Raw genomic sequence first — 18,776 nt, 5'->3', positions numbered from 1 at the left:
CAGGTTATTTAATCAAGAAAAACTCTAAAGCTGTGGGCAAGTACTTGGGGAAAAAAACCTAGATGTATGTGGTATAGCAAAGGAAACTGACCGTTTTGGGGGCCAATTATATATCAAGGTTCTCTATTTTTTTTCAGTTATATAAAACTAGTACTTTAGATAAGTCAGTAGGAAAATTACACATCAACTATTTTATTGCATTGGATAGTTTAAAGTTATTAGAGCAAATTAGACTTATAAAAATGTGCAGAATGCTGTGTGCAAACTACATCCTGTTTAAAGTATGAAACACACTGGAATCTAAGGTTCTCTAGTTATGAGGCATGATGCAATGGAAACAAACCTGTGGAGAGAAACAGTTCATGCTGCAGTGCCTACACCCGAAAATTGATGAAGGCTTTCCTTTGGACTATTCCTAGTCTCATTGTGTGGACTAAATACTCATTTGTGATTGCAGTATGTATATTCTTGAAGTGCATTTTCTAGTTTAGATTCATGCAAATCAGTTCTCATGTTCCAAGACTGTTTTGTGATTCCACTTGGATAATCGTTAAGTGGGCATAATCATAAAATTTATTCTTTAAATGAATAAAAAAGCAAATGTATTTTGAGGGTCATGGGAGATGACAGGGAAAGTATGTACCAATTAAATATTGGAGAAACCTGTTAGCAAATTATAAAGTACATAGGGTGTCCTGGAAACCTAGATGATCAGCATGACATTCTCTTATTTTTGATTTTAGACAAAAACAGCTGAAGCAAGTATATGTAATTTGTTGTGTAATGACTTTGATTTTAAATTTTTATTTTAATCTGTTCTAGAGATTGTTTGCAATTGCCAGTGTCTGTGAAATTCATTTCAGCCTTCAGTGCTTTGATTAAGCTTGTTATCACAGTCTAGTGCTTTTTATACTCACTTTTAAGAGACATAGTAAAATGAATTGATTGACATGTCAAAATCATCTTCCCGTCTTAGAGTTTAGGAATACCTGGGATATCCAAATAGATGGAAATTTGAGATCAGACCACAAAGATTCAGAGCTTTAGTGTTAATAATGCATTTGTAATGGTGCAAAATGTATTCTTTGAACAGAAAACTGTCATTGTGAGCCACAAATATTTGGATGGTATTATGTTCTGCTAGCACAGTTATAGAGTACACTCATTTTAATGGAAACAGCAAAATTTTCAATTTTCTGTTCAGACACATTGTTTCAAAGTTCATTGGTCCATTAGTTAAGACGTCTACTTGATGTGAAGTCTGAAAAATGGATGGGTAACTCTGAAGTTTCAGTCAGTTAATTTTTTCCTAACCATAGTTACAATGTTGGCAAAAGTATAAGATCACCAGAAGGTACAGAGTGCTTTCTGATATGTCTATTGATATATGCCTTTAGCATAAGCCAGCTGCACTCCTTGGATGACATAAATGGTGTTCATAAGGAATTAGTGAAGGAAAGCGAGATTCTGTAGAACCATATCCTCCTTGAGGCCAAATTTTATGTGAAGGTTGCAATGTAGTTAATCTAGAGAGAAGCTGAGAAGGGATTGCAGTGGTGGATGAGGAGGCTGATGGGGCAGAAGAAAGAGATTTGTGTATCAGAATGAAATCATACTTTCAAGAGTGTGTGGGATTTTGCTTTTTGCATCACATTATCATAAATTGGTGGACTATAGAAAGAAAGCGGTAAATAAAATTCAGCTTGCATATTATCCCAACTAGTATATATTTTCTTGTCTTCTATATCAATATTCAGAAGCAAATATAGTTTGAAGATGCAAGTATATGTATTAATAAAGTATATAGCTGACAAATTTTCAGCGCAGAGAAGGAACAAATGGATTGCACTTCTTATCTTTAGTTTTTTCCTGTATTCTGTGTATTCTATAGTAAAGGAGTAATGCACAAAGTAAATGTGTATGTATCTGTAGAACTTTTTGTTTTGGACTCTTGTGACCAGTGCTGGCTGAAACAAGGGATGCCAAGCAAATATTTCAAAAGCACAGAAAGGGTGCTCAGTAACTTTTAATGAGTACTGTCCTTCGCATTACTCTTTTTTTTTATAGTTATACAGAGCTAATATGAGAATGTGTGGACTTTGTTGGGAAATGTGTTGCACAGTACATTTTAATTCATCTGTTAGAGCAAGCTATGCACCAGCTTTCATAATGAATAGAAGATTCCTGGCAGTCAAATACCGATTGCAGGAAATTACCTTGAGGTTTCTGTGGTGTATTCAGCCAAATCAAGAAAGTGAATGGTAAGGAAAGGAAAGAAAGTGTTTTAACTGTTTCAGTTTGGTTCCCTGAAGAAAGAAGTTTTTAGCCAGCAAAAAGGCTGGGATTTGCCAATGTGGATGTTAAAATATCAGAGGTTTAAAACTGGATTTAATTATTTAAAAGTATGAAGCCAAAATTAGTCTTGTGATGAATTAATGCAATTGCTACTGAAGTCAATGGAAATTGGACACTTAGCCCAGGGCTAACAATGTCTTATAATTAATTGTTGAATTGTTTTCTCCTTCCCTTTCACTGCCAGTGTTTTCTTCCCTAAACATCTCGTAATGTCTTGTGCAATCACAAAAAGGTCTTCCCCTGCTTCACATGATGGATCCCATAGCCTGATTTTAGTAATCCCCATCAGTCTGTGAGATGCCTCAGACAGCCTGTCTCACTGACTGTCCTGGTGGGTGTCACCCCTGGACCAAAGGGCTCATGGCTGTCCTGGGACTGCACTGAAAGGAGCTGAGGCCATGCTCCATTTCTCTGACTGGATTATGGGACTTCCTCTACATGCTCTTTGCATGCTCTTCCTCTTTGCTACTTTGCATGTGTGCAGACGTGGGGTTTTTTTCACATAATCTACCAAATATTTACTGTTTATTTCTTAGATGGAATAAATTATCCACTGAGAGGGTTATGGGTCACTGAACTGGATTCCCCAGGGAAGTGGTCCCAACACCAAGCTTGTCAGAGTTCAAGGAGCATCTGGACAATGATCTTAATCATATGGCATAATTCTGCAAGGAGGAGGGAGTTGGACTCGATGATTCCTATGGATCTCTTCCATCTCAAGGTTCTGTGATTCTATAAATAATTAATGCCATGAGAATAGTTACCTGAAACTGATTTATTGTTTTACAGGGATCATCCTTCAGCACTCAGCAACCTGAAGCTTACAACCTTTTCCTGACCACAGCTGCAGGTGACGGCATCAAACTGTGGGATTTAAGAACACTGAGGTAAGAATGAATTAGGTACCTTGGAATAAAAAGCTATGCTTTATCTTTATTTATTGCTCTCATATATCAGTAGAAATTTCAATGTGGAATCTGAGCTATAGGTTAATTGAAGTTTACTAGCTTTTAGAGACCAAACAAAGTGCTCATTCCTCAATTATAGTTAGTTATGTTGAAGCCATTAAATATTTAGGATTTATCACCTATGTTTACCCTCATTTGTAGATCTAATTGTATATATATATATATATACATACATATATAATGATGCCCTAAACTGAATGGTAATTGTATTTCCAAACCAGCATGCCATTACTGCAAAAAGAAGTAAAATCTATGATCTGTCTTTTAAAATATAAGCCAATTCCAACAACATTTTTATAAACCATGTATGTAGTGTTATATATTTGCATGATACATTACCATAAACTCAGAATTAAATACTACACTGTTTATAAACATCTTTCAGTTTTGGGAAAGCCTTGGGACAAATGAATAGAACGTCAAGGAGGGAACATTGCTCAGGAAAAGTAATACCTGGGGCAAGCTCTGTTGTGGAGGCCAAAATAAGTATGTTTAAAAGGAAAGGGGATTGGGCAGGAGGATGTTTAAGCTTTAAAGAATAATTTCCTACTTGCTTTCTGTGTATGTAAAGATGTCTATGGAAAGATGTCATATAATTTTTCTAGTACTGAATTTCCTATTTGGGCAATGCTTAATGAGCCTTTTGTTTATTTCCATCTTTCTGTAGTAAGAATGCATTAAATCTGTAGGGGGCATATGTGCTCTTTTCAAAATTATTGCTGTATTACCTTCACTCAATGCCAGAAAGTAATGAAACTAGAGACTGCTGGGGTTGGAATATGTTACCTTCTTATGTTTTTCTAATAAGCTGCTCAGACTGTGTTGCTGAAGAGTAATGAAAAAGTAGAAAGCTTTTCACAGATCACTTATCTGTCTCTTTGTTTCTAAATACTAATATACGTAAAGTCAGTGAATGGTAAAATAGTTAAAGTGTAAAATCTGGGCAATCAATTAAATGAATATGTCTTGAGAAGAAGGAGCAAATTTATGTATGTTCTTGCTGTATATTTAATTTGGCTAGGTCAGGGTATTCTAGTGTCCACTGTGTTCTATTAGCCAAGCTTCAAAAAGTAGTTCAAGTCCTTAATGACAGATATTTTAAGGGTGCTAGTAAGGTACAATGTATATGTGTGTGTTTGTTGCACATTACACAGTGATCAGTAGTATTAACTCTTGTGGAGAAGAAATAAAAAAATAAATAATTGTTTTTCACTTGCTAGCAATTTTCAAGGAAAAAAAAGAAAAGCAAACCATATTTTTTTAAATGAAATTTTCTGCCATTGCTCAGACCAGAGACTGCGTCTTCTATATTTTAAAATCTGTTCCTGAGTTCTCAAAAGGAGTAAAACTGTTCAAATTTTCCTATGTGTTCACCAGGTGTTTTTCACATAAATAAATTTTAAATATCTAAGTTTGGAAAGCTCTGTTTGAACTTGGAATAGGTCTCTACTGAAGTGTTAGGTCTACTATAGTTCCACAGACTGAACACTTTTGCTTAATTTTTTTTTATTCATAGGTTTTGTCCAATCAAATCCAGTCCATCCCCTGCACTGTTGAGTACTTACAGGAGACATTAGTTCCTAAACAACCTTATGGTGGGCCAATACCTTTAATCTCTTAAAGTTGTTGATTTGTAAAGTTGGTACATCAACAACTGTTTCCAGTCCCTCTGGAATGACCTTTGTTTCTGCTTTGCATTTGCCAAAATAGGGTTTTTTAGTGAAATCTTTGTCCAGTATTCTTGAAATATAGCAAAGGTAAGTCCACCTTCTCATTTATACTGTTTGCAGTGTTGTGGATAGTAACACTAACTGCAAGATCTCCACTTTATTGTTTGTTGATTTTGTTCTAAATATTTTCCCTAGAGATTCACAGTGAAAATTGTTTTGTTTTTCTTTAATCTGTTTGTTGCCCTTGAGAATCTGTCCATTGTTACTTTATTTAAGAATTCTGTAAACAAGTACAAAAGTACAAAATTTTGATTAAATAAGGGGGAAAAAATCCCTTCAGCACAGTGTTCTTCAAAGCTGCTGTTGAGAGCATGGGAAATAATTTGCAGAATAACTGCACAATTCCCTTGGACATTTAGTTTCGTTTTTTTTAATTCAGTTTTTTTGATAATGGTTCGTTTTCATATGACATGCATTCCTTTTCTCACAATTGACTGAGGAATCATAGCAGGATGCTCCAGTTCTTTTTTGATCTGCATAGATTAAATCGTCAAACAGGTTAACCTGGCCTACAGCTTTATAAGTTCTGAATATATTGATACTTTTGCTTTGAGTTCTACAAGAATTTTGCTATCCAGCCTGTACTAGCAAACTCCAGTTTTTTTCCCAGTAAAAATTCATTTAACTTTCTTATGTTCTTGAATTTGGTGAAATTATTTTGCACCTTCAATTTTCATAATCTTTTCTGAATAAAGCTGTGAATTTGTCTGTCTCTCGCACTATTGATGATCTGGAGGCATTCCAAGATTCCTTCAGCGAGTGCCAGAATGTCTCATGGGTTCCTCTGAAGGTGGTACAAGAAAAGATATTTTAACTTTCTGATGTTGTCAGCCAACCTCACGCAGCCAGGTCATCTTGCCAATAAATGAGGGAATCTTGGACACTGCTAGTGGCTTTTGGATTTACTCAGACTCCTGCTCCATTTGCTTTGAAATGCATGGATTTTAAAGTTTCATTTGAAGATTTTGAATATTTTTATAATTCTCCTGCATTCTCCTAATTTATAACTAAAGCTAAGAAAAGCTCTAGATGATCTACAAACCAGACTTAGGAATAAAGAAGCAAGGAAAATAGTTTTTCTTGGGAGAAGGAAATTATGGCTACTCTTCTTCCAGGTTAGGATAACGAACTATGAGACCTTATGAATACATGCTTTAGAGTAAGATTATGGCCTTTGACCAACTCCCAAGATATTTTGAAGAGCAATTTAAGTCTATATTGTCTAAAAGAATGACTACTTGGAGAACAAGTAAAATTACTTTCTTGTGTCCAAGGTGAAAGCAGTGAACACCAGTTAGGCTGAGATTTGGAAATCTGAATGAGATGGACATTATAGTCACCAGGTTCAGGATTCCCAAAAAAGACTCAGAAAAGCATTTAATGATCAGGAGGTACAAAGAATTAATACATTTTTACATTTTCGAAGGAGTTGAAGTGTTTGTGATGAAACCTTTTCGAGTCATTCATCTGTAAGACACAAGAAACTTTACCATCCTTTCTCATACTGCTGTGTGTATTGAATGTATTTTGGAGACATTGCTACTCTTTCTGAAGTCAGGAATCTAGCATTGATTTATACTCAGCCGTACCTGTTGTCTCCACCAATTAAATTTAATATCTCAGAAAAGTCTGGATTGGAATGATACAAGTTGCTAAGTCCTTTAAGCCATAGAGGCCAGATGTATCAGAAAATTCCAATACACTAAGCCTCCTTGTCTGCCAGTCCCACCTGTGTTTAGTGGCTGTGCTCATGAACATATAGGGCAGTGAGATATACTTTCACATCCTAGTGCTGTAAAACCAATGCATAGAAAGAATGTAGAAACTTAGGAATTAATGAACATTCAATTCCAATTCCCTTATATAGTAAACTCATAACAACAGGAAGTATCAGACTAGACTAAATACCAGCTGCTTTAATATGTTCATATATCACTTAAATTTCATATGACAGTTTTTAATTATGCTTTACCAGTCTGAATCCTTTTAATTTCTCACTTCCTCCAACTTGTAGATTAGATAATTCTGTGCTTGAAATGTCCAGAAGAAAGGAAATTTCTTTCATTCATTCTGTTAGGAGGAAACTATAAATTCATAGGGTTGCACCCTTCACTTCATTAAATGCATTTAGAATATTGACTAAACACTTAGTAGCACCAGCTCACATTCACTAGCAAAGTTGCATGAATACAGATGTCTTCATGACTGGATGCTAATGAGAAAAATTGTGTGTTCAGGTTTCTGAAGCTTCTCTTGCATGGGTCATTCCAAGGAGTCCTCTTCCTCAAGAGAGGTTTTAGAATGTGAAATAGTGTAAAATTTTCCTCCCCAAGGCATATTTCAGATCCCCTGTAAAGCTTTTAGGCACTGATGTGGACCTTCCCTGCTTATGAATAAATTATGGCTAAAGCCATCATGCAATAAAGCTTCATCCTTCTTTGTGACAATAACTGTGTGACCTGGCTTGACATCAGATTTTCAGATGCATATTTAATCAAGTTTCCAGCTGCACTGTGAGGACCCTCACTGCACCACTGGGCCTTAATTGCCCTGAGCAGCCTTGGAATCCCACCCATGATCTCTGCTCCTTGCTTCAGACTGTGGAAGTCTGTAGAAATGAGCTGGCAGAAGCCTTATGAAGTTCAGTAAGGGGAAGTGAAAAGTCATTTTGGCACCAAATGCTACCCCCCAGACATCAGTATATGCTGAGGGGGGCAACTAGGTAGAAAACAGCTTTGCAGAAAAGGAAACCAAGATGAACATGAGCCAGAAATGTGCCCTTGAGGCAAAGAAGGCTTATCCTGGGCTGTATCAGGAAGAGTGTTGTCAGCAGGTTGTGGGAGGTGATACTTCCCCTCCGTTTAGCATTGGTGAAGCCACACTGGTTCTGTGTGAGCAGTGAGGTTGGATAAGATGACTTCCAAAGTTGCCTAACAACCTCAACCATCATGTCACTTAGTGATTCTATGAAAATAGCATTTTTTCTTTACTTTCCACAGAAAATGTAGGGTATGTGAAACTTGCTGGGGGAGCTGATGTGATATTGACCAAGAGAGCAAGATGTACAATAACAAATGGAAAATTAATTTAGAAGGCAAGACAGGGACAGTTGTGCTATGCTGTCAGATGTGCTGTGTTTATTACGTACACAGAAATGGAGAGAGCAGGGAAGAATTAGTACAGCCCAATTTGTAAGTCTGGGATGCTACTATGGTAGTGTGAGGATGTACATGTTGTAGGTGCTGTAGCAGGCACTAAGAATAGCAGCGACAAGGTGTTAGGAAGAGCTCCCAACACCCAATCTACTATCACCTATGGTGGCAAGAGCTGCCTGCCTCTGACTCACACTCTGATCAGCTGAGAAATGGAAGTTCAGCTGTTGAACTACACTGTTTACTGCTGAAATAGCAATTTTTCGTCTCCCCCCCCCAAAAAAAAAAAGGAAGTGGGTGCTTATTGGACCACATTGAAGACTTGAGGAATACAACTACTTGCACATACTGAATTGCTTCAGCAGAATACTCAGCTGCACGATTATGCTTTGATGTATGATCCCAGAGAAAATCAGTTTCACCATCCATCAGCCTCTGAAAGAATCTACTAGTTGTATGAAGATAGTATTAGACATTAAGGCAAAATCTCCAAATAGTGTTATGATGCTGTGCCACTAGATCATAAGCTCCTCTGGCAACATATTTTAGCAGAATTACCACAGCCACAGGGAACTAATCTCATACTTTTTCTCACATTTGCACTTTGAGACCTTAGAGTCAGACATGCAGTTTGAATTTTGAGATATTTTCAGTTTGCATCTTCACTGTGAACTGGCTGCTTGATGTCATCCTAAGCAAGATACAAATATACACATACTCAGAATCTGGTAGTAACCAGAAGAAGTACTTGGTTTCTTCTGAGCATGAGGATCCCATGGTTTGCCATATATTTTTTTTTTCTTTCCCTTGGAGCTTTTGGGTCTAGTTATTCAGATTCTGAGGGATAAAAGAGTGTCTGGAGTTCCTCCAAGTTGGGCCTGGAGGTGCTTGAAAGTGTAGAGGATGAGGATGTGGTCCCTGCTGGATGCTACGTTGAAAACATCGGCAGCTCCTATGTGAAGGGTTTGGTGTTTCAATGAAAAGAAACCCACGTGTTCAGTACATCTAAGGTAGCTGCCACTACTACTGTCACGTTATACTCACATTTTGCAGAGCCTCAGTAGATCTGCTGGTACTGAAGAGTCTGTGAACAAATACCAGAGCACTGTCACAAAGTGACAATACAAATGAAAGTGATTAAAAAAAAACAACCCAAAACACAAACTTTTGTTGTGTAGTTTTGGTTTTGTTTAATGCATCAAGTAGAATGAAATAGACTTCTTTGTGAGAGTATTCTCTTATTTATAAAGAGACACACATTCCAGTATCTTTCGCTTCCAAAGACAGAAACAAATTGTACTTTTTTTTTCTAATATTATTCAAGTTTTTTTTGCAACATAAAAAGATACATGTTTTGGAATGCAGACTAAAAGATGTACAATGAAGAACATAGAGAAAACTTGGCTGTTTGCTGTCCCATGCAATTACCAGATGTTTGTCATGGTAACCCCTGAAAAGCTCTGACCAGAAAAGGATTCTTAGGAGGCTGGAGAGCATGCCAGCTGGCCACGTAAAGCCTACAATATCCAAAATAATTTGAATCTCCACCTGTTCCTACTTAAAAAAGTAGAATTAAAAAAAAATGCCTGAAAGAAGACAATACCTAAAATACACTAAAATCATACACATAGTATGTATCTAATATTGCTATGATTTTTTGTCCACTTTTTTTCCCATTGCTGTGATACCTGTAGATATCTGGAGTTAATAGATTGAGTAAAAAAAATTATACTTAATTCTGTGGAAAGTTTAATTGGAATACACTTTTTTAAAAAATGTGGTTTTGAGTAGGATTTTGAGAGGCTGGGGAAGTAGCTGAACTTGTAATGGAATATATATCCTGATATAATGGAAACGTTGAACAAGAAAACAATGAAGAAAATAGAATCCAGGGTATTGGTTATTACTGTGGTTGCACTAGCACAAGGAAAAGGGCACTATCCTATGACTGAGACATTGCTTTGTACTGCTGTGGTATAGCAGAGAAAAGATCCAGATCCTTGGAATGCTGTTAGTTCTTATGTATCTATTTACAGGTGAAATATTCTAGTTATTGGTCGCAAATACAGAGATGTTTCTTTTGAAAGAATGTTTTTTGCAGTGTTAGGAGTCCTTTCTGTCAAGAAGACCCCATTGAGTAAATTATCTTTTACAGGCCTGGACAATGAGGTCTTAAACATTTAGAAGTAGTCCTGATGAACAGTGCTCTACTTAAGGAAGAATGGTGAACCTGAAGACTCCTTTGGGAGGGACAGTGGATATGAATTTTGTTTATTTTTCTCATAAAGAAATTTCTTTCACATGATACTGTTGTATCTCACAAGTATAAGGTTAAAGAGAATTTTTTACTCAAATTCTCTATGAAGAGGCACTCAAATTTGGAAACAGTGCAACTGGGACTTGAGACTAAGTTGTAGAAGTTTACACAATGAATAATGTTTTGTGGACGCCTAACTGAGGAGGAGAATGCTGAGGAGACTGAGGTAGCTAGTATTCTCCTTTGCTGTAAATAGGAAGCTTGAACAGAGACAGGTTATTCAATAGACCAAATGTGGCCATTGGTTACTGAAAGTCTCTGAAAAAAAAAAGTGAAAAAAAATGAAGTTGAAAAATGTTTTTACACATTGGTCACAGTAATTGGCTGTCTTCATAAGTTGCTTCTCTTGAACTGTAGTGTTCTCTTAAGTTGGGTTATTTTAGCAGTTTCAGGACAGAACTTGTCTGAGGTGAAGTGTCTGGTTACTGTGTGCTCAAAAGGTCTGTTAATATCAGTAGTTTTATTATACGGAATACAGTAAAGTTCAGAGTTAGGCTCTATAAAATTATGTATTTTCATGCATTCAAACGTATCTTTTTTATGCTTTAAGAAGTTATAGCAATTAGATCAGTCACAAAGTAGTATTTTTGTTTAAGTATGTCTGTTTCACCTGGATGAATAAAACCAGCTTGGCATTTAGTGCATTCTTACACATACAGGCATGCCTACAACAGAACAATAAGGTATAAAAGTTTAGAGCTTTCTGCACATAGGTTCAGTTGGTTGAATTTACATAGCTTGTATGATTTCACTGGCCAGAAAATGTGTCTATCACATGAGTTAGCAGGAAATGTTACTATTTCAAATTTGTTCCTGGACCTAGCATACAATAAAAAATTAAGAATATATGCCATCTCCATTATGGGGAAGTATGTGAATTTGTTTTGTAAGAAGGGTAGGTTGACAGCATTCATAATAAACAGAAAAGAAGAATATAGGTTATTACAAGTTTGTTTTAAAATAATATCTCAAAGGTATAAAAGTAAACTTCTGAAATGAGATATACATATGTAAATGACAGCTCTGAATGGTGTTGAAACTTGTATTAAAATGTCTTTTAATATTTAGGAAAACATTAAATAATAGTTTTTTAACATTAGTTTTGTGCTGACTGCAAAGCTGTCATGGTCCTTTACAACCATGCGGTGCTTTTTAGGTGGATATTAATCTTCATCTCATTAAAAACATTGTTATTTTTAAATGGCCCAAGTGTGCTCAGCTATTTAAAATTTACTCTACAATGCTTCTTGCAAAATAAACATGAAAAGTAAGAAAATAATTCCTTGCATTAATTTTATATCCATTCCTTCCTTTGGACTGTTATAACACAGATAGGCAAGAAGTTATCTACAGTTATGGAATAGAGAGAGAGAGAGAGAGAGAGAGAGAGAGATTTTTCACTTTGGAATGTTTGGATATTGTCTTTCTTGACTTACCATGTACAATAAATTAATGTATGGAGTAGAAATGTAAATAAGCAACAAAGGTTAAATATCCAGATTGGGGTGTGAGAAAAGCAAGCAATAATTATTTGTGTTGTGATTCCACACACTGCATCTTCATTTGATATAAATAACTTGTGGGAGATTTAAAATCTTCATGGAGCAGACTTTTCACAACACCTTCCCCTTAGCTAACTGATAGGCATCATAGCTCCTCCTTTCTAATTATTAATGATGTTTCTATCCCTATAAACTAAACAAGGCCAAAGGTCATTGTCCTGGGGCAATTTTGTCTGTTCATTTGATTAGTAGTCATTAATGTTCTTTCTTCAGTGTCTTCCAGTTTTGAGAAAATCCTACTGCTGATATATTTAAAACTTAATTCACGGATTTGCCTTAGTGAATTTGTAGACTAAGAAAAACATGAGACCAGGAGGATTTCATGAAAATGGCCGTAAAAGAGGTAATTTTTAGTTGTTGTTAATAACACTGAAACTTCTCTGTAGGTGTGAACGTCGTTTTGAAGGGCACAGTAGCCACTGCTATCCATGTGGAATTGCAGTGTCTCCTTGTGGACGCTTTATAGCCAGTGGATCAGACGACAAATACGTAAGTAGCTTATTTTCCTCCTAAACTGTAGGAACTCCTCATATTGTATCTAAAAGAGTCTTTTCAGAGGCTTCTAGGATTCATCTTAATGTGCATTACTGGAATCTATGATACTTCCATATAGTTCATTCACATGTAGCAGTTACATATGATTCATGATTATTTTTTCTGAAAAATCCCAGAGCAGTTAAATCCTAGCACTCAAAGTAATTGTTAAAAGATTCTTCTATAGGTTTCCATAATATTTGAATTTTTGTGTGCCATCAAGGAAGAGGAGAATGGTGTTCCCTGTAGCACAGTTTTATGTATCGTATATATATCATATATATATATATCTCACCAGTAGGAACTCTGTAGCAAATACAAAGTAATTTACTTAAGCTCCCAAATACAGGATGATGAATCTTTTAGTATGGCTTTCTTGTCAACCAATCAGCTGAATAAAAAATGAGAAGTTATTCAACTGGAATAAGTACTTTCTGGACCTTTTGTGTCTGTGTTTTCTCCCCAGACAGATTCTCTTCTGAATCAAAGTCAATAAAATTTAATTATTTAGAGGTGAATCCTGAGTAAATGTGTATTGATACCTTTTTGAGTTTGCACCTAATTTTAACTCAGTAATGCCTGAATGTTATCAGAATGTTTGTCTTGCTATTTGTGAAGAGATGGAAGATTCTAACTCATACTATAGGCCTTTGCAATTGGACTGAAGTTGGGTTCATTGCAAACATATCCTTTCAAAACAGCTGGGTAGGAATGCTGTTGAAATTTATTTTAGGTATTTCTAGGTTAATCATCAGAACATGACAAAGAGTTTCTGGTCAACTTCAAATTCAGAGCAAGAGGAATTTACTCTTTCTGGCTAGTTTTGAAATACTGGCTCAAATAGTGCGTGAAGGTTAGAGATTTTATTGGCAGATTGCTGGATGTTTGGCAATAGGTGTTGTGTTCTTGACATTTTCATGATAAAACATATTTTTCAAGTTTCTGGTAAAGAGCATTTCAAAATGTAGCTTGAAATACAAAAAAGGTCTTTTTGCTTTGTCTGTGAAGAAATGCATCTAATATTCACCTCAGATCATGACATATATTATGTACTCATATATTTAATTGAGGCTACTAATTAAAGTTGCTTTTGAATTGTGTAAAAATAGGTGCAATCATGAGACCTTTTTGTCTTATCTTTTGCACTAAGGTATTTGTTTGGAATTAGTGCTGATTCAAGAAAAGAAAGACAGCATGATTTTGTCCTGACTCCAAATTCTTGGCACATCAAAGGAATCTGAATAGCTGGCATGCATCCTGCTCCAGTTGGCATATGGTCCCTGGTGGGCACAGTCAATACTTTTTAGTGTGGCTCCTGGGTTGGAATTTTGCTTAATTTGCATCCTATGTCTGTAGAGAACTTTCATTGTTCTTCTTGTCCCCTCAGGAAAATTGAGTCAAGTTTTGGACTCTTGCTTATACTGTACTTTTAGGACAAAACGCAGTTTTGGGGCATTTTTTAGGAAGCTTCCCTGTGAAGTGTTGAGGCAGATACACTTTTGTGCTTCCTTTTGAAACAGAAAATTGAATGCTGCACTGAATAGTCCATTCATATTTTTCAACTAATTGCATCCTGACAGATGGCTTAATGTGCAACTGGGACAGTTTTAATAGCATCAAGAAGTCACATATTTCTCAAGATTGTATGAATGAATGTCTACTGGAATAAGCTGCATAAAAAATCAGTAGTGTGGATGCAAAATGTTATCTTCAAAAAGAACATTCTGGAAATATGTTATGTACCTTTTCACTGAGAAGCAGCTGCATCTTCAGTCATCTTGGAGTTTACTTTATTAAGTGCAATTCTTGCACCCTGTGGTTAACAAACGTGATTTATTTTAAAGCCAAAAGAGGCATAATTGGAATACAATTGAAAGACATGGACCATAAACTGCCTTTTGTGTTTCACAAAAGCTGAAGTATTTGATAAAGAGGAATATTTTGTCTACAATGATCACATTCCTACAGGACATAGAAACAGCAACCCAAAATACGTTATTCTAAAAAAAGAGATGAAAATTCTGCCTTTTTTTCTACTTTGAGGGTGTATGACCTGTTTTATATAAGAGCTGGATGTAGCTTCTGTGTGGCTGAAGTAGCCACATGGTTTTATTTGAACTGCTTTGGTGAATGTTAGTGTGAGATTTGTACTGTAAATTAGGATTGACAGTGTTCCCTAGCTGATTACTCCAACTTCCTTAAGAGAGTCTTTACCAAGACCTGTGTAGGACCTGACAGTCTGATAAGCAGGTGACCAGAATCCTAGTTTTGGACTGTGATTGTTGTTTCTGTAATTAGTTGTGACTAGAAAATATAAAATGTTAACACTTCTAATGTCAAATCGTCTCTGCATCCTAAACAGCCTAAGGTTACCAGTGAATTTAGTTGACTTTTGCTTAATTGAATATGCATAATATTGTAATTTCTAACCATCTTACAAGTGGACAGTCTCAGGTTTCTGACTATCAATATTATCAAGGACGTTGGACCTTAATATACCTTAACTGGGTTTAGATTTCATTAGTCCATTTTGCTGGACTCTGTACAAAACTGTTTACCTAAAAATTTGTTTACTGAAGCAATCTTAGTGTAAAAAGACAAGAAATATCTGGACAGTGTGAAATGCTACTTTTTATAATAAAAAGAACTAATTTCTGTTCCATGTAGTTCTAGTTAGCTGTTTTATTTTATGTCTAATTAGACACTTAATTTTTGTCTTTGAAGACCTTAGGGCTCTCTGAGTAATTTCCAAGTTTCCAGAAATGAAGTAGGGAATTAAGAAATAAATATTTGTCTCTTTAATTGTTTTCAGACTCATTCTTGCTCGCTCTCTTTGAACTGTAGACTCTAAGAGGCACATTTTGACCCTAGTGCTGATAAAAATCTCTGTCCATGCCAAATCTCAAAGCCTGTGTTCATAGCTCACATGGATTGACCCATATCAGAAACCCAGAAGTTTTTCAGCATAGCAGGTTGCTGCATGAATAACAAAAAAACATGGGTAATGTATGAGATTCTCTTCCCTTTTTTTTTTTTTACACTTTTCAACAAAGTCTAGGATTTTGCTTGCAACACTGTCTTTGAAACACATTCTAAATCCAAGATTAAATTTATGCTTTCCAACTGTGAAGGCACCAAAGCTTGAAGCAGTAACCCATAGGGCATTAAAAGGAGTAGCAGGAGAAAGGATAAAGCAATTTGATTCTTATTCATAGCATCAATCTAATAACCACTTGTGAGTCCCTGAATATTAACCTTCATGCAAAATTGGTTTTAGAGTATGTTCTCATTATGCAAGAGATGCTGGTCTGGGGACAAATTCAAAGAGTTTTGCAAACATGTGAGTGGTGGCTGGATGCAAACCCAGAACTGATATTGTTTGCAGACTGAGTTATTTTCAGATACAAGACTCTGCATCAGGCATTACACAAACTTGTGTAGATGACACCTTAGTTTAAGTAGCTACAGAGATTCATATTCCAAATGAAATATCAGTGCTGTTGAGCAATATACTGTAATGTTTTACTACCAGAAAAATACATTTGGGAGTTGGGCTGCCAGCACTCTTTTGTTCTGTACATCTACTCCTCTTGCACTGTACTATGTCCTAATGTAATCATTGCCAAGAAGATTGTAATTCTCAACCCCCATAAATATATTATTAGTGACTTAGTCTTTCTGTTGCTCAGATTTGATTTATAAAATGGAGATTAGCAATGGTATCTTTCTTCTCTGCTCTTGTCTAAGAGTTTAGATGAGGCCTGCCTCAGTTTGTTACTGTTGTGATCAGCTGCTCTGATCTTATTTCTATGAAATACTTCCATCCTTGTGTGTCTGTGGTGTGATAAGCTTAAAAATTGCATCTGATTAGGTTAAAAATGGCATAAAATGATCTAGATACCAAAGAAGAAACAGCTCAGGAAACCCCAAATGTGAATGATAAAATTATGTGGTGATTTTCTCCCTTTAATAGCCCACTTCATTTGAACTTTTTAGGTACTAATAATGTTAGGTAAAAGACTACAAATTAGGGATTTGGCAAAGATATTCTGATACAGTTGTATTTGAATGGAAGAAATAGGACTAGTTAATAGTCTAGAATGCTTTGTTTCATATCTCTTAGGAGGGTATCTTGGAGGCATCACTGAGGTTTAAATTATGTATATTTGATGTATGATAAAGTGTAATACTTTATTTGGAGAAAACTTTATACTTTAATACTTTATTTGGAGAAAAGAGAAGGATATTTTCTTTATTGGAAAATTACTTTTAGAAATGTATGATATTGGTATTGTATCATATTTGCTGTCTTGGTCTACACTTCATACCAGAAGGCTTGCAAAACAGAATGCATTATATGAAGCAGTGGTAGCAACTATCTGAAGTATTTTGATTTTCAGTGTGATTGGTATTCCAATTATATATTGTTCAAGTTTTATCCTATGTGTCCATACTGTTTAACTAAGATAGGCTTTAACAGGAAACATCTGGAGAAAACAGCATTAGTAATGTTTACTGTGGAGAAGGCAGGACTGACATTGCTAGGCAGAACAAAATCCATAGCAGAGAATGAATAACAGACTGTGACAGCCTCTCTGCCACCTGTCTTTGGAAAAAAAATCTACCCCTTTCCAAAGAGGAACACAGTTTTGTTTCAGTCTTGAACCTGAGTTTTTTGGATTCCTTGGTAACGCGGTTGGCTGTTAGGCCCATTATGCTAGAAGTGGACAGATAAAAATTACTTTCTTGATCATACAGTCATGACTTTGGGTATGCTATTACTTCAATGTCTCTATGGATGTTATCTTTGAAGATGACTGAAAATCTTGGCCTTTGTCAGTTATTTTATAAACCATAGAGTTTTGTGAATATGAGCACATTAATTGTTTTTGTGTGCTTTTTGGTCAGTTCAGGCTATTGCTTTATCTAGGCTACTATGCCTCTGACCTGACCACTACAAAACCAGATTAGCAGCTGAGAGAGGTGGAGGATTTTCTGATGGTTATAGATGTATTGTTATTTAACTACTACTGAACAACTTTTTTTTTTTCCCAACTGAATTTTATCTCTCTGTAATTTGTTACTGTGTTAACATTGAATTTTGCTCATGTTTTTGAGAGATAGGAGGAAGTGTGAGAAATTAGCCTTTTTGGCTTTACTTTTTTGGTAAAGAAATTAATTTTTTGAAAGATACCCCATCTTCAACTATAGACAAAACAGGAAGCTGAAGTAGATATGGATATCCAATGTTCATTTTGGAATGCATACAGCAGTGAGGTGCTAAAAGTGGAGATACATAGTTCTATATCCACAGGGCTTTCCATATATGTTTTCTATATGTGTACCTCTTGGTCTCAATTCTTGACACTAGTTGAATTTTGCATATGATTGGTACATCTGGTACAAAAATCTGTTTGAAGGTCCTTTGCAGCATCTGAATCTTTCAGTACTGCTGTTAGTCAACACCAGCATACAAGCAGGAAATGCAATTATTGGTAGTGTTGATACAGAGGAGAATCCTAGCAGCAGTCAGAAAAGAGCTAAAGTGGGTGTGATACAACCATGCTGCTTCATAGTGAGATGTGAATTCTTAGGATAAAGTCTTCAACTTATAGTTCTGTACTCTGACAACACTATGTGTGTTCTAAAAGTAAGGCAACCTAAATTCAGTGGTGCATGGTGCTGTATAAATTTAATATTAAAACAAATAAAAACAATCACATACATTAGGCCTTAAAATTAGCAAATTAAATAGAAACTGAATTGGCAAAAATTTCAATTTGGAAGCTTCATAGAAGGGTGGCTTAGAGAGGGAAGTCAGATATGGTTTATGTAATTTTTTTTAGTGAGGAAAATTCACATGTGTTAGCTATAACTGCTAGAAGATTGATACATTTGAAAAATATCCCTTACATCTTGAAAGATGACTGATATCTATAATATAAACCATTTTAATAATAAAGAGCATAAATAATGTTCACTGTCACTCATTTTTTTAGTTATGTCAAAGGAAATCATATGAAAACTGGGATCTTACAGTAGTAGGAAGTTTCCTGTGACTACCAGAAAGACAGCCTCCATAAGAGTCATTAAAAGGGAAAGGGATTCTGAGAGGGTGTACTGTACTCAATATTTTGGTGCCAGGCTTGATTAGACTT

The 18,776-nt window shown here is 35.6% G+C and overlaps 1 protein-coding gene across 1 annotated transcript in view; it reads left to right on the top strand.

Annotated features, from left to right (window-relative positions):
- Nucleotides 1-18,776, top strand: part of WDR27 (WD repeat domain 27) — an 89,339-nt gene that overhangs the window by 25,984 nt on the left and 44,579 nt on the right. Inside the window, exons 21-22 of the mRNA XM_039707730.1 lie at nucleotides 3,145-3,242; nucleotides 12,471-12,573. Of these exons, the coding sequence (XP_039563664.1) occupies nucleotides 3,145-3,242; nucleotides 12,471-12,573 (201 nt within the window). The remainder of the gene's footprint in view (nucleotides 1-3,144; nucleotides 3,243-12,470; nucleotides 12,574-18,776) is intronic.

Source organism: Passer montanus, unplaced genomic scaffold (assembly GCF_014805655.1).
Source record: "Passer montanus isolate IOZ18808 unplaced genomic scaffold, ASM1480565v1 scaffold2, whole genome shotgun sequence".
Taxonomy (NCBI): Eukaryota; Metazoa; Chordata; class Aves; order Passeriformes; family Passeridae; genus Passer; species Passer montanus.
The sequence above is the reverse complement of the archived record's forward strand: the minus strand, read 5'-3'. Positions and strand labels throughout refer to the sequence as shown.